The 24585-nt window shown below is 62.4% G+C and overlaps 3 protein-coding genes across 6 annotated transcripts; 1 reads left to right on the forward strand and 2 right to left on the reverse strand.

The window, feature by feature from the left end:
* Nucleotides 1-632: 632 nt before the first annotated feature.
* Nucleotides 633-24475, forward strand: FNTB (farnesyltransferase, CAAX box, subunit beta). Of its 4 annotated transcripts, XM_064513361.1 has the most exons (14): nt 633-755; nt 831-966; nt 2247-2317; nt 17166-17230; nt 18766-18838; nt 19276-19367; nt 21237-21383; nt 21837-21920; nt 22331-22417; nt 22535-22664; nt 22962-23094; nt 23442-23553; nt 23643-23757; nt 24077-24475. In XM_064513361.1, the coding sequence occupies exons 1-14, from the start codon at nt 717-719 to the stop codon at nt 24194-24196; spliced, it is 1404 nt and encodes a 467-aa protein (XP_064369431.1). In that variant the 5' UTR covers nt 633-716; the 3' UTR covers nt 24197-24475. The 4 variants fall into 4 exon arrangements, with proteins under 4 accessions (XP_064369431.1, XP_064369429.1, XP_064369430.1 ...); XM_064513359.1 differs by lacking the exons at nt 633-755; nt 831-966; nt 2247-2317 and adding an exon at nt 9310-9549; XM_026117144.2 differs by lacking the exons at nt 633-755; nt 831-966; nt 2247-2317 and adding an exon at nt 10518-10727.
* GPX2 (glutathione peroxidase 2) lies at nt 5139-6163 on the reverse strand. Its single transcript, XM_026117148.2, has 2 exons — nt 5885-6163; nt 5139-5683 (listed from the first exon to the last, which is right to left on the reverse strand). Exons 1-2 carry the CDS (start codon nt 6107-6109, stop codon nt 5333-5335), a joined length of 576 nt encoding a protein of 191 aa, XP_025972933.1. The 5' UTR covers nt 6110-6163; the 3' UTR covers nt 5139-5332.
* RAB15 (RAB15, member RAS oncogene family) lies at nt 7336-9421 on the reverse strand. Its single transcript, XM_026117147.2, has 6 exons — nt 9289-9421; nt 8992-9052; nt 8712-8789; nt 8545-8634; nt 8042-8107; nt 7336-7945 (listed from the first exon to the last, which is right to left on the reverse strand). Exons 1-6 carry the CDS (start codon nt 9333-9335, stop codon nt 7784-7786), a joined length of 504 nt encoding a protein of 167 aa, XP_025972932.2. The 5' UTR covers nt 9336-9421; the 3' UTR covers nt 7336-7783.
* Nucleotides 24476-24585: the final 110 nt, after the last annotated feature.

The raw sequence follows: 24585 nt of genomic DNA on the forward strand, positions 1-24585 counted from the left end.
CTCGGCCGCTCCCCAGCGAGCTGACCATGCCCTTCAGCTAGCCTTGGATGCCCCACAACTAGCCCTGGGAGCAACCCAGGTGTATCCCCAGCTAGCCCCAGGTAGTCCCCCCAGCCTGCCCTGGGTGTGCTAAGCCTGGGTGCCACCAGCTAGGCCCAGGCATCCCCTGGCTAGCTCAGGGTGCCCCCACGTAGCCCCAGGTGCCCCCCAACTACCTCTGGGTGTCCCCAAGCCAGCCCCCTTGCCTCCAGCTGGCCCCGGGGCCTTCCCAAACTGGCCAGACTGCAGGCACCCCCAGGGCCTGGCTTGCCCTCACTGCTCCAGGCGGGCAGCTCTGATCACCTTAACTCTGCCCCTCTCGGGGGAGGCAGGCTCTGAGCCGCGGCCTCGCCCTGCCCGTGGCCAGGCCCCGCCCACCTCCCGGAGGCCCCGCCTCTCGAGGCCTCGGACCCGCCCACTGGGGGCTCAACCCCGCCCCTCAAGGCGGCCCCGCCCCGCCTCCTCCGCCGTCGGCGTCGCCCCGCCTCCAGGCCCGCCCCCTCGGTTGCAACCCGCAGCGCCCGCCCCACGTGGGCTAAGCCCCGCCCCTCCCGCCGTCCTTCCCCCACGGAGACCGCCTGCTGCACGCCAAGCACCTCCCTCCCCGGCCCCGCCTCCGCGCGCGAGGCCCCGCCCTGGCACTGGGCTCTCGCGAGAGCAGCAGCAGCAGCAGCGGGATGTGCGGGGGCTGCGTGGGCACGGAGTACCCGGCGCGGGTAGGGCCGGGCCCGGGGCCGGGGCGCGGGGGTGCTGCGGCGGCCCTCGGTGCGAGCCGTGTGCTGCCGCCCTAGGGCACCACCTGCCTGGAGGGCGGCTCCTTCCTCCTCAACTTCGTGGGCTGTGCACAGTGCGGCCTCCGCGACTTCGTGCTGGTGGCCAACCGCGCCGCCGGCCTGCACGACGGCGAGGAGATCGTCACCTACGACCGTAGGGGCGCCGGGGGGCTGCGGCCGGGCCCGCGGGGCTGGGCGCTGGTGTCCGGGCGCCGCCGAAGGCTCCGGCCCCGGGCAGGCGGCCTGAGGGCTGCGGGGGAGTCTGGGGGGCTGGTGATGCGGGGGGGGGGGTTGCTGGTGGGGAGGGTCTGGGAGGGTGGTGGGGTTGATGGTGTGAGGGGGTCTGAGGGGCTGGGGGATCTGAGGGGCTGGGGGGGTGGTTGGTCTGGAGGCGGTCTGATGGGATGGGGGTCTGAGGGGATGGGGGAGTGGCTGGTCTGGAGGGGATCTGAGGGGATGGTCTGGAAGGGGCTGATGGGATCGGGGTCTGAGGGGAGGGGATGGTCTGGAAGGGGCTGATGGGATGGGGGTCTGAGGGGAGGGGATGGTCTGAGGGAATGGGTGGGGGGGTTGGTGGTCTGAGGGGATGGTCTGGAGGGGGTTTGAGGGGATGGCGGGTCTGAGGGGATGGTCTGGGGGGGCTGATGAGGGGCTGAGAGGATGGGTGGGGTGTGGTTGGTGTGGAGGAGGTTTGAGGGGATGGTCTGGGGGGGCTGAGTGGATGGGTGGGGGGGTTGGTGGTCTGGGGGGGTCTGTGGGGATGGGGGGTGGTTGGTGTGGAGGGAGTCTGAGGAGATGGTCTGGGGGGGTCTGAGGGGTTGGGGGGTCTGAGGGGATGGGGGATGGTTCGTCTGAGGGGGGTCTGAGGGGATGGGGGGGGAGCTTGCTGATGGGGATCTGAAGGGGGTGGGGGGATTGCTGCTGATGGGGGGTGGGATGGGGTGGGGGGATTGCTGCTGAAGGGTATATGGGGGTGGGGAGGGATTGCTGCTTGGGGGGATTAGTGGTGGCGGGAAGATTGCTATTGAGGTCTGAGGAAATAGATGAGGGGGGAGATTGCTGTTGGGGGCTCCGATGGGGTGGGGGGATTGATCTGGGGGGGGCTGAAGGCTGGGGAGGGGGTTGGGAGTGTGGTGCTCTGGTGGGTGCCCCAGGGTTTGGGAAGGATTGATGCTTTGGGAGGGAGGTCTGAAGGACTGGGGCATGTGTGTGGGGGAACTGTGTGCAGATTTGGGGGGGGGGAATAGGCCTTACCCCCAAAGGGGCTGAGGGGATTGGAGGTGAGCCTGAGGAGATCCCCGGGGTGTTGGGGGCTGATGCCCCAGAGGACCCAGAGAGCTGGGGGTTATCTGGGTGGACGGATACCCTGGGGCGGCATTGCCCGGGCTAGAAGTGTCCATGTACTCTCAACCGGCTGGCTGCTGTCCTCTGCAGACCTGTGCAAGACCTGCCACCATGTGATAGCACACCATGAATACACCTTCAGCGTCGTGGATGACTACCAGGTACATGCAGTGCCCCAGCACCGCGGCCGTGGCAGGGAGGGTGGGGGTCCTCCTGCATAAGTATCCCGACGGCTCCTTTCCAGCTCCAGAGGTGGCCTGAGCCGAACCCCAAGCTGCTGAGGGCCAGGCTGTGCCCGTGCCATTGGGATGAGCACAGTACCATCTGCGGCAAGCTGTTGGCACTGGGAGGTGGAGGCTGCTGCACCTGGCAGGGCCGGGCTTCTGGCTCCTGTGAGCTGCAGGGGGGATGCTCTGAGCCGCCTCATGGAGGCAGTGCTCGCAGCCTGGGCCTGTCTGCACAAAGCAAACTGGGCTTTGGGCTGGAGCATCAGAGGGGAAGGGAAACCGGCTTTCCAAAAGGCTCCTCTTCCTGAGGGTTGTGGGGTTCCAAAACCTGCCCAGGGCTGCAATTTCCAGAGCACCCTGGAAATGTGAGAGCTGTGGGCCGCTCTGCTGATTCCCGTCTGCCCTCGCAGCCACTGAAGGGAGCTAGGCAGCTTTGGAGGCGAGCCATAGGAGTGGCTGCGGAGGCTTCAGAGGCCTCTTTGCAGAGCCTTGTCCTTGTGCCTTATGTTCAGGGTCACCTGGAGCCCTGTGGTGCTGGTGCCTGCTTCAGGAGGGGTAGCCTGGCCCAACTCTGTCAGCTCAGGAGCTTGGTGTAGGCATGGGCTGCTCAGGCTCTGCTTCAGTGTCTTAGGTAGGAAATGAGAGCGCAGGCTCAGTGCAGTAATGCCAGGCTCTTCTACCAATGTACTGGTGTTTCCATGCAGCTCCAGTGTTGTCAGGCTGCCCATGGGAACATCTGTGGGATGTGCAGTATTTGGCCCAGGGCAGAGCAAAGGGTGTCTGTGTAATGAAAGGAGCATGAAGAGGGCATGCAGGGCCTGCCTGTCTCTCAGCACACTTCCTGTTGAACAGCTAAATGCTGGAGAATGGGCTCCAGGGAGCCTTTGGGACTTGGTCCCAAGGGAAGAAACTTAATCTTCCCAGGTCTGATTGCAATCGAGGCTCCTGGAGGATCGGGTGCCGGCTCCGTCTCAGGTTTCCCTGGCCGTGCCTCACGGCTGCAAGGAGATGGTGTGGGAGAGACCAGCTCCTGCTGGGCCTAGCAGCCCCTGCTGCCATGCTCCTCCTGCCCGTACTGTGCTGTCCCCTCGCAGGAGTACACCATGCTGTGCCTGCTGTGCGGCCGGGCTGAGGACTCTGTCAGCATCCTGCCTGATGACCCGCGCCAGATGACCCCGCTTTTCTGAAGAGCACGCTGGAGTGTATCCTGGTATGGTGTCACAGCTGTCCCAAACACCGGCTCCCCATGTGCCCCCAGGCCTGCTCTCCTTGCTCCCCGGCTCGCAGAGCCTTGGGGCTGTCTGCTGCGCGGGCCAGGGGTAGGGGCAGGGAGATGGCTGTGCTGTGGGATGCCAAGTGACTGGTGCAGGCCTGACAAGGGGTCCTTGGCACTGGGAGATCTCTTGTCCTGGCTGGTCGGGCCCTGGGCAGCCTATCCCATTCCGGGACGTAGCGTGTGGTCCCTTATGCAATGCTCTCATTCCAAGCTCCAGCCTGGATGCAGTAGATGCCTGATGCTGAAGCCTGTTCCCATGTACCCTGCGCACCTTGTGGTGGTCATTCCCAGCCTGTGTCTGCTCTGCTCCAGCCCCATGCTGTCCTCATCACTCAGATGTGCCTGCTGCCCTGGGATGTGAACCTGGGCCACAGGTGGAGTACCACAACCTCGGTCCCTCTGTTCTGGACACTAAGGGTGTGTGGGGGAGCAGGTTGTCACCCCCGAAATGGTTCACCATGGGATGGCCACCTCAGAAGCCCAACCACTCATGCCTCAGCGGAGGAGTCAGCGTTCATGTGTGTGTGGGCAATAAAGTGGACGAGTTATGACTCGGTGTTGGAGACTGCAACATCTTGTGGGGAACAATGAGGGATACCCGCTATGCAGGTGGGAACAGAAGAGGCCAAGTGGTTGGCCTTCAGCCCCCTCAAGTCCCTGGGACTCCCTACTGGTCTCCATAGCTGGCAGAGGGGCTACAGCCCTATGTAGCGATCAAGGGGCTTTTTCCCTTCCAGTGAGCCTGGGGGACTCCTCCCGCTGTAGCGGATCTGGCCTTTCCCTGAATCCCAGAGCCTGCTCTGCCTTGTATCTTCCAATGCTCTGCGACTCCTAAATCCTGCTGAGCAGCAACGTGAAGCGTTTTAGCTTACCTGGAGGGAGGCTGGGCACCTTGAAGCCTAGTTTGGGTAGGGGCACAGCCCCCCTTCCCTGCTGGGTTTTGTTTCCTTGCTGTCCTCTGTGTAACCTCATCCTCCCCTGCTTTGGGATGCTGGCAGCGCATTCCTGGGGTGGGCAGGGCAGGGCAAGCCAAGCCAGTCCCAGGCCAGGAGGGAGCTGGGCATGTTGGAATGGCTCCAGAAAGCCCTGCACCAGCCTGTGTTAGCCATTGCTATGGGGCTGCTAGACCTCGCTGCCAAGATCAGCCCTCCCTAGGCAGGGTTCGAGTGCCCACCCTAGGCGCCCAGCCCCAGTGACTGCACCCTGGATGTGCCTGCAGAGACCCCCGTGCTGCCCGCTGACACGTGCCTGCCGCCGCTCTCATGGCATAGCGATGCCGGTGAGCTGTTTCCTGGATCTGCCAGCCTGGGGTGCTTCCTTCCAGGGCTCGGCCAGCCTCTGCCGCCCCTGAAGATGCACCCACGGCCTCTCCCGCTGTGGGCGTGGTGCCCACTGCCTTGGGGCTGCCAGCCAGGACAGCGCGGTGAGCCCTGGCATGCGCAGCCAGAGCTGCCTGCACAAAGCACGCAGAGACCAGTGCTCCTTCCAGTTTCTTTATTGGACCCAGGCCACGTGAGGTGCCCCCCGCCACAGACACGGCTGCTCCAGCCCTCTGCCCCATCGAGCTCCCTCCCCGAAGGTGGTTTCGGAGGGGGCCGTCACCTGACAGAGGGCTGGGACCGTCCTGGGGGGTGGCTGCCGGCGGGCTGAGCTGGGAGGTGCTGGGGCTTGCCCTACTTGGCCAGCTTGAGCAGGCGCTGGATGTCGGGCTCCAGCTGGGCGGTGGGCATGCGGGGGCTGTAGCGCCGGAAAGGTTCGCCCTCGGGGCCCACCAGGAACTTCTCGAAGTTCCAGGAGATGTCAGCCCGCCGCACCGGGCTCCACACCACAAAGCGTGGCTCTGCCATGAGGTGCACTGTGTCGTCCGCTGGTGCGGGCAGGTGCGCCTTCAGGTAGGCGAAGACGGGGTGGGTGTCCTGCCCGTTCACCTGGCACTTCTGGAAGAGGGTGAAGTTGGGCTCGAAGCCGCCCCCTGGGCGCACGTACTTGAGGCTGTTGAGGATCTCCTCGTTGGTGCAGTTCTCCTGGGGCAGGGAAGGGAGAGACCCAGGGCTGTGTCATGTTTTCCCCATCCTAACCGGGACTGGGATTTCCCTGCCTCCCTCCCCAGCGTGCCCAGCTGGCGCTCCATCCTGCTCCATGCCCATCGGCTGCGAGTGGGGGCAGCTCACAGGCTCTGAATCCATTTAGGGATGCGCAGGGGACCACAAGGGCTGGGTGCTTACCTGATAGCCAAACTGATTGCAAGGGAAGCCCAGCACGACCAGCCGCCGGGGGTAGCGGGCCTGCAGCTGGTTGAGCTGGGTGTAGTCCCGCACGGTGGTGCCTCAGAGCGATGCCACGTTCTCGATGAGGACCACACGGCCCCGAAAGTTGTTGAAATCCACCTTCTCCCCCTGCAAGGAGGTGGCGCTGAGGTCGTAGAAGGACTTGGCGATGGGCATGGTCATGGCTGCGGGTGCGCTATGCGTCCCGCGCGCCTGCCACCGCTGTCTTAAGGGCTGCGCCCTGCTCACGTGACATCCCTGCTCCAAAGGTCTCCTTGTCCTGACGTGACTTGGCAGAAACCGGAGCCGTCCCACCTGCTGGCTTGGGCCCAATGCAAGGAGAAGGAGGATGTGGAGGAGGACTGGGGTGGCTCGGGGCCAAGGCAATGCTCCTACCTGCCTCCATAATTCATGCCGCCTGCCAGGATGTGATGGAGTGTGGCTGCTCTCCCTGTGGCTGTGGGATACGAGATGCCCAGGGGCATCAGCCTGGGGCTTGACCGCTCCAGCCTAGCTTCTTCCAGAGGCCTGGAAACGCTGTCTCAGAAATAACAAGACTTCAGGTGCTGGTGCCTTGCAGGCCTCTGCTTGGCAGGGATGGAGGAGAAGGTTGGCTTGGGGTGCTGGGCCCTGCACGCAGCTGCAGCCAACCTTGGCGCTGAGAAGGGCTGGGTGCCCTGACGCTCCTCCTTCCTCAGATTGGTGCTGGGCAGCTGCCTTGGCATTTGACTGCCTTCCCAGTGCTCCCTTCTACCCCAGTGTCCACTGCTGCCTTGGTGCCCACGACCATCCCAGTACCCACCTGTCCCAGTGTCCACCACCATGCTTGTGCCCACCACTGCCCCTTACCCACCTGTCCCAGTGCCCACCACCACCCTGCTGCCCACTGCTGCCTTGGAGCCCACCACTGCCCCATACCCACCTGTTCCAGTGCCCACCACCACTCTGGTGCCCGTGACCACCCCAGCGCCCTCTTCTGTCCCAGTGCTTCTGCCCATCCTGGTGCCCACCTCCATCCCAGCGCTCACCCACCCCAGTGCCTACTGCCAGGTTGCTTGGCAGTGATGGCCCTGCTCCTCCTGGGGCCGGCTCCTGCGGCCCCTTGGGGCTGCTCCCCTGGCTCAGGGTCGAGCTTGGAGACCAGGCGGGCGCAGCGCCCTGCGCTTCCATGGAGCCATCCCCAAGCCCAGAAAGGGGACACCAGCAGTCCTCGGAGCAGCCTGAATTATTCACGGCCACTCAGCTTGCCATGGGCTCGTCGCACTGGTGGTGCTGCCGGGGCAGAGCCCAGACCTGGTGCTGGCCAGAGTGGGGCTGGGGAGGGGGGACCAGGGTGCCAGGGCCAGTGTGGCACTGCCACCCGGCACACTCCCTGCACAGCGGTAGCACACGAGCCGGCCCACACGGCGCTCCAGCATCACCTTTATTCTGGAAACTGTGTGTAAAACCGGAAGGAAGGGCCTGGGCAGCCCGTGGGCACAGGACCGAGCACGGGGTGGGGTGGGGGGCACGGAGGGGATGTGCAAAGCGCGCCCGCGACACACACGCACGCACGAAGGGGACACGGCGGGCGAGCGGGAGGGCGAGGTGGGCTCCGGGCCGTGGCGGAGGGGAGCGTGGGCCAGCTGCGGGGGGGGGGAGGCAAGGCAGTGCAGAGGGTGGCCCCTTCCTCCTCACTGCCCACTCGGCGCGGGTGCCCACCGCTGGCACCCGCTGCTCCTCTGTGTGACACCGTCCTGGGGGTCCTGGCCGGGCACCCCGTCTCCATCGCCGCCCCGCAGGGGGGAGATGCACGCTGACGGGGCCACGCTGCGAGCTGGGGAGGGCTGGGGTGGGGGGAAGCGCCGCGGCAAGGCTTCAACACCAACAGGCTTTGGGACTGTCCTCGGCGCCAGGGGGCTTGTATTCATCCTCCTCCAGGCAGGCCAGGTCAGGGGCGCCGGGGGCTGCGGCGGCGCGGAGCCCCGCCAGCTCCTTGCGGTGCGCCTGCAGCACCAGCTCCGTCAGTCTCGTGAAGGACTGTGGGGAGAGGCGGCGTGCGTGAGTCCCATGGCCCCCCTGGACCTCCTCTCTGGTTGTGTCGTCCCCCCCCCCCCCCGGGCCGGTCCCGCTCACCTCCTTGATGTTCAGGTTGCTGCAGGCACTTGTTTCATAGAAGTCCATGCCATACTCCCGGGCCAGCTGCAAGGCAAGAGCCCGGCGGTGGCATGGCCGTGGCTCGCCGCCCCCCCGCCCTGCTCCCCACACATCTGGAGGCACATCTGGACACAGGCGGATGGGTGGGCAGAGGGGCCGTGCCCGTTATGGGCTGGGGAGGAACCGCCTGGGGCTGTGCATGGGTAAAAGTAGGGTTACACTGGTCGTGCTGTGTGCTGTGGGGGTCCCCAGGGTGGTGTGGGGGGGGTCCTGAACACATTGTGGGTGCAGAGGTCCCTGGGCACCCTGGAGGTGCAGGGGAAATATGGGGAGGGGGGCCCTGGCCATGCTGGGGGCTGCGGGGAGGGGTGTCCATGCAGGGTCCCTGAATGTATTTAGGGCTTCAGGGGGTTGTAGGGGCCCCTGGACATACTGGGGAGGCCCCTACGGGTCCTCGGGCGTGCTGGGGGCGCCAGGCTCACCTGCAGGCCTTGCTCTTTGGCCACTTGCCTCTTGTGCTCCTCGTCCGCCTTGTTGCCGATGAGGATTTTCTGCACCCCATCTGGTGCATACTGGGGAGGGGGGGGGCAGCGTGAGGCAGCTCGCGGCCCCCGCCCCCGGCTGCCGGCACGCGCGCCCACCGCCCTACCTCATCCACGTCGCTGGCCCACTTCACGATGTGCTGGTAGGAGCGCTCGCTGCCGATGTCGTACACCAGGAAGATGCCCTGTGCGGAGAAGGGCTGGGCAGCGCAGCGGCAATTCACCCGCCGGACCCCCTCCCGAAAGCACTGCTGTCCCTGCCCCGCTGTGCCTCAGTTTCCCCTGCCCGGCATGCAGAGACCACCTCCGGGAGCCGGAGGGGGCCTGGGGTACTTGAGCTGGCCCAAGGGGTGATGGCTGCCCGCCCTGGCGCCCAGCCGCCGGTACCTGCGCTCGCCGGTAGTACTGCTTGGTGATGGTCTGGTACCTCTCCTGGCCCGCCGTGTCCCTGCAGCCGGAGGGGGGGGGAGAGCCGGTCGGCGTGGGCCCGGCAGGCAAGGGGGGGCTCTTCCCCCCCGTCCACCCCGCACCCCAGCTTTGGCACCCGCCGGGATGGCAGGATTTGATCCCATCCCGCTCACGGGTGGCAGCCCGGTGGCCCCGGGCGGGCTGGCGGTCCGGGGTGGGGGGGGGGGGCGCCGGCCCAGCCTCCGTGTCCCCCTCCCCTGGGGTGCTGGCACTCACCAGATCTGTATCCGCACCTTGATGCCGTCCACCTCTATGGTCTTCATCTTGAAGTCGACTCCTGCGAAGAGAGAGGGCAGATGCTGTGGGTGCCGCGGGGAAGGGGACACCCCCGCCTCCCCCTCCCCCCGCCGCCGGGGGCAGGCCGCGGCCGGAAGCCCATCCCCGTGGCGGCGCGGCTGCCGCAAGGGCAGCGCCGCCGGTACCGATGGTGGAGATGTGCGCGGGGTGGAACTCGTTGTCGGTGAAGCGGCACAGCAGGCAGGTCTTGCCCACGCCCGAGTCGCCGAGCAGCAGCAGGCGGAAGAGCACGTCGTACTGCTTGGCCATGGCGGGCTGCGGGGGGCTCCGCGCCGCCCTCCGCGCCGTTCAGCCCCGCGCCGCGCCCGCCGCCATCGCCCGGCGCCGGCCGAGATGCGATGCGCCGGGGGGGGGGGGGGGGGTCACGCAGCGGGGGGAGGGGGGCAGCTCCGGAGGCCCTGGGGACAGCAGGCAGGTGCTGATGGATGGGGATGCTCTGGGGGGCAACGGATGAGACCTGAGGGGGGGGGACGGGCCGCAGCGATGCACCGGGGGGGCTGCTGGGGATACACTGGGGGGTGCCCTGGAGACAGGCAGCCGGGGCCTCTCGAGCAGGGCAAGCGCGGGCTGGCGGGTGCTGGCCTGCACGCGGCGCAGGGATGCAGGCGCCCAGGCCCGGCTATGGCAGTGCAGTGGGGTCTGCCCGCGGGGTGCAGAAACGGGGGCAGCCGCCGTGCAGCGACACAGCGGTACAGCACGCCGTGCCAGCGTGAGGTGCTGCGGTGCCGCGCAGGCACGCAGCGCGTTGCCGTAGCTACTAGCCCCCTCGTGCAGAACCCAGGTGCCACACAGCAGTGCGGCCTGCCACGGGCATGCACAGCGAAGTGACACGGGGTGGCATGGCACCCTGCGGCGGTGGCAGAGCAGCATGGCGGTGCAGCGCCAGGGCATGGCGGCGCAGTGGCACAGTGCTGCAGCGTGCTGCCGTAGCGCCACATCGCTGCCACGCTGCACGCACACATCGCTGCAGGCCCGCGCTGTAATGACGGCGCGCCATGACCACACAACTGCGCGATGACGCGCACCGTGACGCAACGCAGCGGCGCGGTGACGAGATGCGCGACCTCCGCCTCTCCCCGGCGCCGGCGGCGCAGCGCGCATGCGCGGCGCGCAGCCGGGCAGCGGCGCAGTTCGGCCGCGCGGGGGCGCTGCCGAAGGCCGGGAAGCGGCGGGCCAGGGCGGGCCGGGGCGGAGCGCGCGAGCCGTTGTGTCCCCGCCGGGCCGCCGTCGGCCGCGGCGTCTTGTGGCGGCGCGAGCCGCCTCCGCCGCCTCCCCGCAGCATGGCGGGCGCGAGTCCCTCGGCGGGGCGGCGGCGGCTGCGGGACGACGGCATGCGCACGGCCACCTCCGCCGAGCAGGTTCGGCGATGGGAGGGCGGGTGCAATGGGGCCGAGGTGTGGGGGTGTCATGCTGCGGTGGGGCTGGGGTGTGGGGTGCAGTGGGGCTGGGGGGCGGGGCTGCGGAGTGCAGTGGGGCTGGAGTGTGGGGTTGTCATGCTGCAGTGGGGCTGGGGTGTGAGGGTGTCATGCTGCAGTGGGGCTGGGGTGTGAGGGTGTCACGCTGCAGTGGGGCTGGAGCGTGAGGGTGTTGAGTGCAGTGGGGCTGGGGTGTGAGGGTGTCATGCTGCGGTGGGGCTGTGGTGTTGGGTGCAGTGGGGCTGGGGTGTGAGGGTGTCATGCTGCGGTGGGCTGTGGTGTGGTGCAGTGGGGCTGGGGTGTGGGGGAGCCAGGTGGGGGTGCAGTGGGCTGGGATGTGGGGGTGTCAGGCTGGGGTGGGGCTGAGGTGCAGGGCTGCAGTGGGGCTGGGGATGAGGATGCTGTGGGGGTGCTGAGGTGCAGGTCGCCCTGAGGCTGGCATGGGCCCTGGTGGAAGTGTGGCTGGGGTGGCGGGGGCAGGCAGGGGCGTCAGGGTTGCCCCGGTGGGGTGCAGGTGGTTGCCGGGCTTAGCAGGGCCCTGGAGTGGGTGGGGGTGTAGGGGGTGAGGTGGGGGGTGTGCCAGGGCTGGGGGGGTGCCACGGGGCTTGTGTGGAGCAGGGTGCTGGCTGCAGCAGGGTTGTCGGGGCTGCCCCCGCGCCTCCCCCTGTGCTCGGGCTGCGCTGCGCACCCGCGGGGCGAGGGCAGGGGTGGGCGCCACAAGCCCCTGCCACGTCCCCTTGCTGCCCTGCGCGGGGTGTGTGGCAGCGCCCTGCTGTTGGGCCAAAAGGTGAATGTCTGGGTAGGTCAGGCGCTGTGGGAAAAGCGCTGGTGTCTTCTGCGTTATCCCTGAGTTCTGAGAGCAGGGACCTATCCTGTGCCACGGGAAGCCCTGCAGAGGGTGCTGAGCGAGCCGGGAGCAGGCAAGAGAGGTGACAGCTCGGCCCTGTCCTCCTCGGGCTCTTGCGTAGAGACGGCTCAAGGGTACGAGCACAGAGACTCTTTGTTCGACCACCCAAAAGATCGGCTCGAGTTTTATCTGTGCGTTGGAGGCCTTTCCTACCCTCGGTGGCTCATGGGGGATGACAAACAGAGCGCGCCGCGCTTCTCGGCCGTCCCAGCACCCTGAGAAACATGCCTCGGGGCGGCTTTGTCGAAGCGAAGGTTGCCCTGGGCTTGCTGGCTCGGCATGTGGGCTGTTCTCCCTGCGGTGCCTTTCCCGGTTGCCTCGTTCCCGGAAGCTCTGTGGGCACTCGCTCCGGCGGCAGCAGCAGCGCGGGCTCATCTGGGCTAAACGTAGTGACGTCTCCAAGCGGTGGAGCCTGGGGAGAGACAGCAGGGCCCATTTTGTTGGCAGCAGTGGTGCCCCACGAGACGCCGCAGGTGGAGAGCCTGGAGGAGGGGGTCAGCGTGGGGCAGGAGCTCGGCGAGGCTCTGGAGGAGGCAGTGGGAGTAGAGAGCGTGTAGGTTGCTGGAGCCCAGTTAGAGTAGGGCCATGCGTAGCGAAGAGGACGCAAGGGAGGAGATTTCTGGGCCAGCAGGTCTCTTGGGGGTGAAAAACCTCTCCTGGTGGGTGACTTGGAGAGTGTTTGTGTTGCCCATCTGCGAAGAGTGAGGTAGGACTCAGAGCGCCAGGACCTGGGCACGGAGGATGCCTCCGTAGCAATTGCCTCAAGATGTCGAGTCTCTGTGGCTTTAACCCAAGCCAGCAGCGCTGGGAACGGTGATGGCCCCACGTCGGGGAAGGGCCAAGCAGCCCTCGCCGGGCACGGGGGCTGCCTGTCCCTGCCTCCATGACCTGGAGGAGGCCTCTGCCAGGCAGAACTGGCCACTGCTGGCCTGCCCGCTCCAATGTGGATGTGCGGTGTTCAATCCCACCGGCGTCTCCCTTCCTCCGAGAGGTGCAGGTGGTGCGTGGCTCATTGGTGACTGTTCTTCTTGCGCGTGGTCTATCCTCGCTGCTGAAAGGTGTTCCCCCTTTCCGCTGAGCGCTTGGAGTCACCTTCTGAGTCATCTTGGCAGCTGGCGGGCCCGGGTGGAGGCTTTCCCCAGCGTGGGCGTGCAGGGGGGTCTGCTGAGCTGTCGTGCAGCTGTGCAGAGCCAAAACAGTGGCGGCCGCGTGGCTTGTCAGATGAGAGGAGCGTGGGAAGGATCTGGACCAGCCAGTGAGGATTGTGATGGCTCTGCTGCCTACTGGGCCAGTGGGAGGGAGGACGTGGGTGCTGGCAGGCCTCCCTGTTTGCTCGGGCCCGCCGTGTGGACCTGCGGGGTTCTGTAGGGTTCCCCGATGGGAGTGCGGTGTGTTGGGCCATGTTTCCCGCATGCGACCGCCTGCAAGTGTCAGATGTTTGCCGAGCTGGGTGCCAGTCCTCTGCAGCCACCTGATTACATGTGGCTTGGTCAGATTCGGCTTGGATGTCATCTCCAAGCCCTCTGCCCTGCTCCTTGGTCACGCAGGAACTCAGAGCTGAGATGTCTCAGGAGCCTGGTCTCCCATCCCAGTGCTGTCTGGTGGGAGATGTTGCCGGTCCCTCTGGTCCCTCCAAGGTTGCTCTGGCAAGGCGCTGGAGCCTCTGAGCCCCTGCCCCCAGCTTTTTCACTCAGAGAAACCGAAGCAGAGTGATGAGATGGTGCACATGCATGACCAGTTTCTTAGAGGGGCAATGGATTGCCTGGGATGCTTGTTAAGTGGAAATTCTGGTTACTGGGCTTTCCTTGGCCTGATGTTTCCTTCTCTTGGGACCCGAAGTTTCACCTTTCTCCCCAATTGCATTAAATGGGGAAGGTGATGCTGCCTCTGCCCACCATGGGACCTTGTTCCTTCCCCTGTGCTGGCAGAAGTGCTCATATGGCTGGGTCACAAAACAGTGTCTTTCTGATGTGCTCCACTGCGTGAACGGGCCCAAAAGAGGTGCTGGCAGAGGGGGGATGTGTTGCCAGGTCAGCAATCCCAGCTCGTGCCAATTCAAACTCCTTGTGAAGCCCAGATGCTGGTGCAGGAGATGAGCACTCCTGCACTTGCGACCCCAAAGCCTGCGCAACCAGAGCTCTTCTCTGACAGTATGGTGGGGTGCTGAGCCATGGCCCTGTGCCTAGGGGCTGTGGCTACTTGCTTTGCCTTGAGCACGTGCCTGCAAGAGTAACGTGGGACGTGGTGGTGTTCGGCAACCTCGGGCACTGCGTGGAGCAGGTAGGGTGTGGCCACGCGTGATGGACTTTGTGCTCCTGACCGAGGCAGCCTCAAGTGCTTTTCAGGCTTGGGGCTGTGCTATCAAAGGGATCTTGGTTGTTTTGCTCTTGTGATACCTTCCTTGCAATCTGTGATGTGTCCCAGCAGCTCAGGGCCCTGGCGTTGGCTGCTGTGCGTCCCCCGTGCCCTGTGAGCCATGCAGTGCGCTGTGTGGTAGAAGGCGTTGGTGAGGGGAGCATTGGGTTAGTGTTTCCTGGGCGCAGACAAGGCCTCTGTTGTCCCTGCGATTAAAAAGCTCTGTCTGATTTCTGCATTTATATATTTTCCTCCTTCCTTGCACTGACTCTGGCTTTTTGCCATGAGCTGTATGGGATGGGAGAGGGAGGTGAACGCAGAAATGGTTAGAGAGGGTGAGGAGGGTCTGGGAGATCAGCAAATGCTCCCTCTGCTGTCTGGGGTGGGTGGGTTTAGCCTCCTTGGGCTGACTTGGTGGGGGGTTGTGACTTCTTGAGGATTGCCTGGCACCCTGCACACAAATGCCATCCTGCGTGAGGCTGAGGTGGGTTCCCTTGGATGCAGTATAGTGAGGAAGAGTGCCTGACAAGCCAGAAATGGGAAGCCCTCGATATCCCTGCTCCAGTTGAAGAGCTAGCAAGGCTCCCCAAGGCTGCTGAATCCAGTGCTCCTCTCTGGAGCTGGACCTGTGTCCCGCAATCCCTGTCCCAACGGCATTAAACTTTAGCCCCAAAGCTGCTTGGTTTTGGCCTTGCTGGGGGGTCTGTTCCATACCTCCTGGCTCTGCTGGTTAGGAGCTGCCTTTCCATCCCCTGCGTCCCCTCCTTGCTGCTGGGGGGGCCTCCTTGCTCCTGCAGTTCATGCTGTTGCTTTCCTTCCCTATTGCTCCATCTCCAACTGCCTGGGTGCAGGGAAACTCCCCTCCTCCCTGCTCAGCCTGTCTTGGCAAGGTTTTTTCTTTTGAAAAAACAGTATATGCAATCCCTTAATGTCTGAACTCTCCTCCATGCCTGGGGGATGGCCCCTGTCGGGGTAAAAGGGGATGCTGGTGTTTCTCAATCCTTGGTGTTTCTGCTCTCCCTGGGCTGAGGAAATGCAGCATGCCTCCTTCCCAGATGGACACAAGGACACGGTGATCCAGGCGTCTGGCTGGAGGAACATGTGCAACATATCCGAGAGATAGTCTCACTGGGAGCCTGTTTTGGGCTTCAGCAAGCTGTGCGTGGTGTTGCTTCAGAAACTCAACCTTGGGGCTGTGCTGCCAAAGGGATCTTGGTTGCTTTGCTTGATTGCTACCTGGAGTTCTTGGTTAGCTGCAGGAGGTGGCTGGACCTGACGTTGTTTCTTCTCACCTTAGGATCTGTCCCATTAGAGAAACCTGGGAGCTCTACTGTGTGTGCTCCCAGTTACATCGTTTTCTTAAGCTCAGGGTACATTATTGAGGGTAAGGAAGATTACCCTGGCTTGGAATGATGCTAAGACAGGAGTTATGAAGCTGAAGGAACTGGGTTTTAAGGTTAAATCAAGAATGAATCAAAGATTCTGCAGATCCTGAATTGCACAAGTGGGACCATCAAAGCCATCCAGCTGTAGCTAGAGAAGGGTGGCCCAATGTGTCTTTCTTGGGAGCCCTGGAACAAATGAAACTTCGTCTTGAAAAATTCTGCCTTTGAAAACAGAAAACTGACCATGCTTGAGTCTGTTCTTAGTCCTGAGTGAAAAACTTCTTTTCAGCCTCCACTAGGCTTCTTTGATGGAGGCCTGTGTGTGCCCAGGGTAACTTAAAACCCAGTCGAGACCAGGCGGCTCTCAATTGGTTTGACTTCCTGAAAAGAAGGTGATGAGACAGCAAATCTGATAACGGAAAGCTAATCATATTTAGCTGAATAAATCCTGTGGGATGAAGCAGATCTCTCTTAAGGAGAGAGGCCTTTCAGAGCCAGTAATACTGTCTGGCTCTGCGCAGAGCGGGTTTGGGCAGCACAGGGCTTGCTCCTGGCAAATGTGGCTCCACACAGAAGAAGCTGGATGCGTTCCTGAACTGAGGCAGCCAAGAGCCGCCTGCTGCCTGCTCCCCCGACCACGTCATGTGTTACCAAATAGCGCTTGGCACACTGGGATCTAGAACAGCTCTGCCATTGCCCTCTGGGAATGAGCTTTCTCGGAGTGGTGGGAAAGATCATTTCTCCAGTCTTGCCACATTGGATAAAGACTAGCGTGTCAGGCCAGCTACGTGACTGGCAGGCTGGGCCACTCGGACTTTTTGCAACATTGTGCTGTTCATAGTTGTGTTATGGTCTCATGAGATGCTGTTCATCAGCCTCGCTGTGGTCGCTGTGCGTGCATGCTCGTAGTCTCCAGAAGATGCAAAGAAAGGGACAGCCAAACCTTCTCCTGTTATCCTGCCTTTCTCCTGCAGTGAAGAGAGTGTAGCCAAAGATGTCGTGGTCAAGAGACCTGCTCTGAACTGCCCCGGCAAAAGTGTTCCTCTACTGGCGTGTGGTAAAGGCAGGAGCTGCTGCGGCAGGTCTTTCCTTGTGGTCAGTGAGTCTTCGGCAGCTCCTAGGGCAGCAGTTGGGTGTGGTGCAAGCAAGGGAGGATGTTGCCTGACCCAAGCTGTTGGGACCAGGCCTTGACAGTAGAGCACAATGCAGATCTTGTGATGATCTCAGTGGGTTAAAGTGGCAATCTCTTTCCTGCCCCGTGCAGGATTAAGCACTTTGGGATGAACGTGTTAATGGTGACAGGAGTCCAGCATGGCTCTTTGGTGCCACGTCAAGTACGTTTGGGTAGACAGGCATTAGCAGCCCTCTCCTCTCTGCCAGGAGGATCTCGAGAGAGGCCCCTAAGACCAGAGAAGTGGACCAGGAAGACAAGCTTGTAACCCAAAGTGCTTGGCGGTTGATCACTTTATGCTGGTGTTTTTGTGGAGGGAAAAAAAGCCACTTGGCTCTTGCCAGCCAACCCCAATACAAACAACTTTTCTGCCTTGGGGGTGAGAACAGCAGGCTCCTCGTCCAGCTCTGATACAGCCTGCTCCCTTCTAGCACGGAACTGGGACATGTTTGGAGCTCAGAGGGTGTTGTGTTTGGGAGAAAAGCAGGATTGCTTTCCAAAACTGACCTTGTTTTGTTTCTGTCCCCCCTACTAATGCTCCTCCACCCTGTGGCTTGCTGCAGACTAAAGTAGAAGATATCGTGCAGGAAGTCTTCAATGCCTACAAGACAAACCATCACACTTCGCAGTAAGTCCCTGTAGCAGCCCTGTGGCTGTGGGGCCCTCCCCTGCTATCTGGGTGGGCGCAGTGTCCTGATGGTGTGGCTTTATGTGTGCGAAACAACAGTTTGGCTGTCCTGCCTGCCAAGTGCTCTGCACCTCTGGGGGCAGAGCTGGCTCCTGCTCACACCCATGGGTGCAGTATGAGGCAGCCACTGCCAGGTGCCCACAGGGACACAAGGGAGGGTTGAGGGTTTAGGGACAGCTACAGCGTCCCTTTGTTGGGTTAGGCATGTGGTCCTCTGCTCTGCTAATGCCCTCCATCAACCCTTTGCCTTCTTCCACAGTCCTCACGTCTGCTTGGTGACGGCTTCCCCTTCCCCTTTAAAGCCTGGGGCTGCTGAGAGCAGTCCAAGCAGGTGAGAGGAGCAGCCCCATTGCTTGGCTCTGCTCCTCTGTAGGCAACACATCTGGTGCTGCCCTTGCCAGGCCTCTGCCCCCAGGACCTGCTGGGGGCACCTGGCAAAGGGGCTGCCAGCCCAGGGGTTTCAAGCGACCGCTCAAGGGCTTGCACAAAGCAGATGCTGGAGGGATACATGTGGATGTGGTGGTATCCTCTTTCCTCCATGCCCAAATTGACCTGTACTATTCAAATGTTTAGAGGGCCAAGAAGCCATCTAAGCAAATCCCACCAGTCTGTCTCCAAATCCCCAAATCCTTGGGTGCTTGGGAATCTCCCCCAGCCTCTGTGGATTTCTCAGGTGCCTAAATCCCTTTAAACACTGGGCCTGCAACAGCCTTCCGTAATCCTTTGGGCTAGTGGAGATAATTCAGGGGCCAGATGTTTTTCATCCCCTGTCTGCTGGAAAGTTTCAATTAAAAACAAAAGCAAAAAACCCAAGTGACTCTGGTGACCCAAGAGACTACAGTGTGCTCTGCAGTTGAGCTGCTCTTCCTGCTGCCTACCCCAGGGAGGTGCATGCCCTGCAGCCACTGTTTCCCAGTGTGCCCAGACTCCCTTTGCTGGCTCCACACCATAGGGTCAGCTGCTCTTGCGGGTGTTGCTGTGGAAGTCTCCCCTGTCTTTTGGCTACAAGCCCTTAATGGGATGGTACATGTTCAGTTTGCTGGGTTTCTGGAAATTGTGGGACAGCACAAAGCAGGAATAATGTCCTTGGCTGTAGGAAGGGGCTGTTGGCCTGCCTCATGTTTGCTCTGGCATGTCTCTTCTCCCAAAGGCCACGTTGTCTCCTGGTTCTTGCCCAAGCTGGCAGCATGTGGCTCTGAGCTCTGCAGGAGGCAGTAGACAGTTCTGCTCCTTTTGAAGTGCTCCCACGTGGCCTTTCCCAACTCCTTTTGTGCCCGTTCACCCGCTTCTGCTCTGTTGGAGATTCGTTCTTGGCAGCAGGCAGGAGGAGGAACTAGTCTATGAAATTCCTGGCAGCCCCTCTGAGGGCAGCAGGGTGACCACAGCCAGGCTCGTTCGTGTCTGTTCTTTGTCAGGGATCCTCGGGTCGCAATGCTTTGCACGCTGAGCCCTGCCCTGCTCTGCCTGTCTTTCAGATTTGTCCTGCAGCGGGAGAAGCACTTCCACTACCTGAAGAGAGGCCTCAGACAACTGACTGAAGCCTACGAGGTACCTGTCATGCCTGCAGCACTGCTTGTCCTTCCCCTGCCACACCAGGCTGTGTCTGGTGTCCTGTCTCCGGGGCTGATGGCTCTCTACTTTGCCTTCTGGCTTGGGTGAACCATCCTGCCCGGCAGTGATGCTTTAACTGTCATTGAGTGTTTGCCATCCTGAGTTTGTTGCTGTTGGGTGGCTGCAAGACTGGCCCTGGGGCAGGTGAAGTGATTCTTGGCTGCCTGTGTGATCAGAGTGCCTGTGGGTTGTACTTGTCCCTTCAGTGACGCTCCAGAGCAGTGACTGTGAGAGCTCTTCTGCCTGCACACTTTCCCGCGAGAGCTCTGCCTGTTCCTGCTGGCATCCCCAGGCCCTGCACCGAGTCCCTTTCCTATTTGACTGCTTGACCTTGGTAACTGCTGTTGCCCCACTGGTCCCTCTCATCCCCACAGTGCTTGGATGCCAGCCGACCTTGGCTCTGCTACTGGATCCTGCACAGCTTGGAGTTGCTGGAGGAGCCCATTCCTGAGTCGGTCACCTCTGAGTAAGTGGTGCTGGGGGTTTGTGGTATGGTGAGCACCAGGGAGGCTGGCCTTAGGACTTGGCATGCTGGTCTTTGAGAGTGACTCTGGAGACCTGTTCTTGGGCCCTGCTGTTCCAGAGCCCCAGGGTGGAGGGGTTAAAGGTGACACCTCTACTTCTTACCTGTGGGACAGACGCATTAGGACTATCCTGTAGCAAGATCTCTGTGTAGTGTCTGCAGTGGTTTTGCCATTTGGCACTTTGCCCTGCTGAGCAGCAGGTTTGCCAGGGAATTTGGGGTAGCATCCGACTCGGACAGCCCCAAGGGAAGGAGAAGCCAGATTGCTTGAACGACCAGGTCAAACTTGCCCCGGTTTAACTCCTGTGATAGTGTGAGGTGAATCTGGCACAGGCTGAAGCAGCATGGCCCTTTGGGGTGGGAGCTGTGATGGGCATTGAGCTGCTGGCAGCGAGGAAGGGGGTGAGAGACCCATGGAATGCGCGTGGCTTGGACGTCGATGCTGGGAGCAAGGACGTAGGATCATCTGGCATTAGTCGGAGCAGCCAGGAGGGCTGGGCAGTGGCCAGGGGCTGTCAGTCAGAGCAGGTGTCTTGGCCACCTTCCTGGGGGAGTCCTGGGATGCCTCAGGGTGAAATGATGCTGATGGCAGAGGCTGGACTCAGGCGGGCTCCTTGCGCGGGCCCTCTGCCTGCTTGTGGTGCCCATCTGCTCCGTGCCAGCCTCTGGTTTTGTCAGGTCCATGGGCTGCGTGTGACTTTGTTGCCTTGGCCCTGCTGCTGATCCCGGAGGTGTTTGCTCCCGTGTCCACTGGGCACAGCCAGGCCCACCTCCTGCTGTCCCCCACGTGTTGGGCACTACCAGGCGGGAGCACAAAAGTGCTTTGTCTCATTCATGGCTATCAATGCCTCCTATTCTTGCCTGCCAGCACGGCTAGCTTTCGGGACATCTCGTGACAGAGGGAGATGGGGGAGATAAGGGACCCAGCTTTAACCTCCTGCGGGGGAATGGACAGATGGGAATGGGCTGGGTGGACTGACTTGCCTCCTGCAGCACAAGGCAGGCACAGAGATCCTTCTCTTTTGATAGGAGACAAGCACGGTTCTCTCTTGCCTCGATGGGAGAAATCATCCCTGTGTTAAGGACATGGTCAGGTTAAAATCCTCCTCTAGAAACCCTTAGGGACATTCAGTTAGGTCTGAAATCTGTTGCTGGCAGGAGAAACACTAAGGGAAGTGTCTGCCTTCTCTGTAGGGGCCTTGGTCCCCTTGCCAGCTGCAACTTCAGGTTCACAAAGGGGGAAATGCTCCTGATGCCTTTGCTTCCTGCTGTGGGGCTCTATTGAGAGCAGGTGGAGGGATGATGGGTGGTGGGATCATCTCACATGGTGTTTGCAAGGAAATCTCGTGGGCAGGCAGGACCACAGAGCTGAATGCACTTGGCATGGGATGCTGTGTCTGTGTGACCTGTGCTGGGCTCTCCATGCCAGTCCCCAGACACCCAACCTGCCCTCTGATGCGGCCGGCTATGAGATGGGATCACATGCTAGTATGGACTCTGTCAAGGCTGGGAGACACCTGGGCCGTTGGTGTGGCTGGCTACCTGGTGAACAGCTGGGGACAGGCGTGGCAGGTGTTTGTGTGTGGGCTGTCGCCCTTGAGGGCTCTTTCTCCTGCCAGCAACCCTGCTGTCCGTGGCCTTGCTCGCCTTCCTGGGTGGCTTCCTGCCAGCTCTGCGCTCCCTGGGGCAGAGCAGGCAGGTGTTGCTGTGTGGGTCGGTCCTGTCTGAATGATTTGCCAGGTGCCAACTGCCCTCTGGGGGAGGCTGGCAAGAGCCAGGCCCCTTCCTCAGGTCTCCCTCCATCCTCTGTAGCGTCTGCCAGTTCCTGAGCCACTGTCAGAGCCCCCAGGGTGGCTTTGGGGGAGGCCCTGGCCAGCACCCGCACCTCGCCCCCACCTATGCAGCTGTCAACGCGCTCTGTATCATTGGCACAGAGGAGGCATTCAACGTCATCGACAGGTAAAGCAAGGCTGGCCTGTGGGGGCACTTCAGGGAGGTTCCCTGGGCAGCCCTACTCCCTGCCGAGCTCCCTGGGGAGATGGCAGCCAGCCTGCCTCACACTGGGCAGCGATACTGCCAGATGCTGCCAAGGGGGGCTCTCTGTGCCATGAATGTTTGGGGTCTTTGCTCCTTGCAAGGGCCCTTGCTTTGCTGGAGACATCGGTTGCACGGGTGGGGCTGGCAGGGAGGCATGGCCATCAGAGCCATGCAGATGGGTGCATCTTGCTGGGACAGAGTTTAAAGTCACTCCTTGCCCTCCGGAAGCAATGGCCTTCCCTGGGCCTGGACGCTTTTGGGAGCAGGGCTGGGGTGATGCCACATGGGACAGGGGAGCCATGGCGGGTGCTGTGATGTCTGGGCCTGGGGAGGCTGGGCCCTCACTGGCCCGTCATGCCCTGTTGGGTCTTGCAGGAAGAAGCTCCTGGAGTATCTGCACTCGCTGAAACAGCCAGATGGCTCCTTCCTCATGCACATCGGGGGCGAGGTGGACGTGAGGTGGGTGGGTGCTGCAGAAGACAGGTTCCCAGCTCGGGCAGCGCCAGCCGGGGAAACGCACCCACGCGGCCCCCAGGCAGGACACTCTTCCCTGCCACGGTCACAGTGTCTACCCGTGCCATGGACTGGCACATCTGCACAAGCAGAGCTGTGTCCTCGCTGAGGCCCTTCGAGTCACCTCCAGGGTTGAGACTGGTGTGTGCCAAGCTCAGCTCCTGGCAGAAGAAGGCAGTGCAGCCTTGCAGGCAGAGTCCTGCCCGGATGCTCAGAGTTCGGGTAAAGCTGTTCGCATGGATGGCTCTGCCCTGGTTTGAACCCGCGTGGCTGGCTGAGTCTCGCCCTGGGAGATGGAGTAGTGGTGGGGGCCGCTGCATCCAAGCGCCAGCAGCCCTGAGTGCCTTCTCCTGCAGGAGCGCGTACTGTGCCGCCTCTGTGGCATCGTTGACCAACATCCTCACACCCACGCTCTTTGCTGGGACAGCTGAGTGGATAGCGAGGTGAGGAGAACCAGGCAATGAGGCCCCCCATGGACAATGGGGTGGTGGTGGGATGGTGGACAGCTACTGGGGTGCTCCTTGCGTTGGTGTTGTCCTGGCTAGCCTCTCTCTGCCCAGGTGCCAGAACTGGGAGGGCGGCATTGGCGGGGTGCCGGGCATGGAGGCCCACGGTGGGTACACCTTCTGCGGTGTGGCAGCGTTGGTCATCCTCAAGAAAGAGCATCTGCTGAACCTCCGGAGCTTGCTGGTGAGTGGCTCCACCGACATCTGCAGTTCCTCCCCAGGAGCCGCCGCCCGCTTCAAGCATCACCATGCTGCCCAGTGTCGCACAGGGGCCCCTCTGCTCTCCCAGGGCTGCCACATGCTTCCCACTTTGGCCATTAATGTACCAGGGGCTGGATACGGCCTGGTGTCCTGCTGAGATGGGGATGGGGGTCTCAGCTGGGCCATGGTGGTGGGGTAGTACCTATGCCTGGACCCTGCCAGGCCGAAGCTGCCTGGGGCTGTCATTGTGCTGGCAACTGCTCCTGTCTGTCCCATGCAGCACTGGGTGACCAGCCGGCAGATGCGTTTCGAGGGCGGTTTCCAGGGTCGCTGTAACAAGCTGGTGGACGGTTGTTACTCCTTCTGGCAGGCCGGCCTGCTGCCCCTGCTGCACCGTGCGCTCCATGCCAGAGGTGAGTTGGCCAAACGAAGTTATGAGCCTGGAAGTTTTGACTGAACCAGGAAGTGTCGTCTGGAGGGGATGGATTTGAGGATGAGTTTTAGCAAGGAAACAAAGCATAGACTGCCTGCCTGCAGCTGGCGGGTGCTGTTGGTGCTCCCTGCCCTCTCTGTTCTCCTTTGCTGTGGCCCTGAGGGGATGCTGAATCACAGGAGGATCCAACAGGCTTCCCAAAATGCTTTTGGGCAGAAAGAGGCTTGAATTTCTGCCTCGAAAAAAGGAGGTGGTGGTTTCCCTGGGGAGGTTTTGCCATCTTCCTGAGGTTTCCCAGGTGTTTTACTGCTCGTCTTCCCCCTCTAGGCGATGCTGCTCTCAGCATGACGCACTGGATGTTCGACCAGTCGGCGCTGCAGGAATACATCCTCCTGTGCTGTCAGTGTCCAGCCGGGGGGCTGCTCGACAAGCCGGGGAAGTGAGTACCCTGCTGTGGGCTTGAGGCCTCTGAAGGGGAGACTGCCGCATGCTCCGAGCCCCAGCTCAGCACTGCTGTCTTGCCTGCAGGTCCCGGGACTTCTACCACACCTGCTACTGCCTGAGCGGGCTGGCCATTGCCCAGCACTTCGGCAGCGGGGACCTCCACCACGAGGTGATCCTGGGCATCCCCGAGAACCGCCTGGTAAGGGCCCCATGCTTGGCTGTGGTGGGCAGGGGTGTGCTCCTCCTCTCCCCTCTGCCATCCCTTGGGGCTGGTCACCCAAATCCCAGCAGAGTGGCTGTGGCAGTCCGGCGCTGCTGCCTCTCCTCCCCATGGCAGCCCTGAGCCATCCCTGCAGGGAGTGTGTGGGGTGGCAGGCGGCTTCCCCGCTCTTGGCCGTGATGGAGGTTGGATCCCTCATGCCCCGAAGTCTGTTGGGGCGAGAGGAGCTGCTGTGGCTTGTTCTCCGTGAAGCTGGAGCTGCCCTGCTTAACACCTCCTCCCCTCTGCTCTCTTGCAGCAGGCCACACACCCTGTATACAACATTGCCCCGGAAAAGGTGGTAAAAGCAGTGATGCACTTCCTGCAGCAGCCTGTGCCCAGCCTGGAGCCAGAGGCAACAGCAGCCACCGCAGACTAGGGGCCCTGCTCCCCATGGACTCTGTGTGCACTGGCCCTCCCCGAGGGCCAGCAGGGAGCTGCCGGGGCATTCCCAGCGCGGATGTAAAGAGCGTGGTCCTCAGGATGCTAGCAATACCAAAAACAGCCTGCCCTGTGGCTGCAGGCTGCGCCTGGCTGCCAGCTCCCGTGGCCGTTGCGCCGGGCACCACACTAACCTCCCGGCAGGAGCCGAGCTGGCTGAGAGTAACATGGCACATGGCAGATATTTTGGCATCAATAAACCAGAACTGACACCTGCCATTTCCTATGCCCCTCCAGGTGGCCGGGGAGGGAAACGAATGCAGGCTGGGTGAGCAGGAGAATGGCACGGCAGCCAGGCAGCACCCAGGCCGTGTTGACGGTGCCTGA

This window comes from Dromaius novaehollandiae, chromosome 5 (genome assembly GCF_036370855.1).
Source record: "Dromaius novaehollandiae isolate bDroNov1 chromosome 5, bDroNov1.hap1, whole genome shotgun sequence".
NCBI classification, from domain to species: Eukaryota; Metazoa; Chordata; class Aves; order Casuariiformes; family Dromaiidae; genus Dromaius; species Dromaius novaehollandiae.

What these genes read in the sequence shown, in the direction of transcription:
- FNTB (XM_064513361.1), top strand. Translation starts at nt 717, where the DNA reads ATGTGCGGGGGCTGCGTGGGCACGGAGTACCCGGCGCGG. An exon ending in GCATTCAACGTCATCGACAG is followed by an intron (nt 21,384 to 21,836) that starts GTAAAGCAAGGC and finishes TGGGTCTTGCAG; the next exon opens with GAAGAAGCTCCTGGAGTATC. An exon ending in CCGTGCGCTCCATGCCAGAG is followed by an intron (nt 23,095 to 23,441) that starts GTGAGTTGGCCA and finishes TTCCCCCTCTAG; the next exon opens with GCGATGCTGCTCTCAGCATG.
- RAB15 (XM_026117147.2), bottom strand. Translation starts at nt 9,335, where the DNA reads ATGAAGACCATAGAGGTGGACGGCATCAAGGTGCGGATACAGATCTG. An exon ending in AAGGTGCGGATACAGATCTG is followed by an intron (nt 9,053 to 9,288) that starts GTGAGTGCCAGC and finishes CTCCGGCTGCAG; the next exon opens with GGACACGGCGGGCCAGGAGA. An exon ending in GCAACCTGAACATCAAGGAG is followed by an intron (nt 7,946 to 8,041) that starts GTGAGCGGGACC and finishes CTCTCCCCACAG; the next exon opens with TCCTTCACGAGACTGACGGA.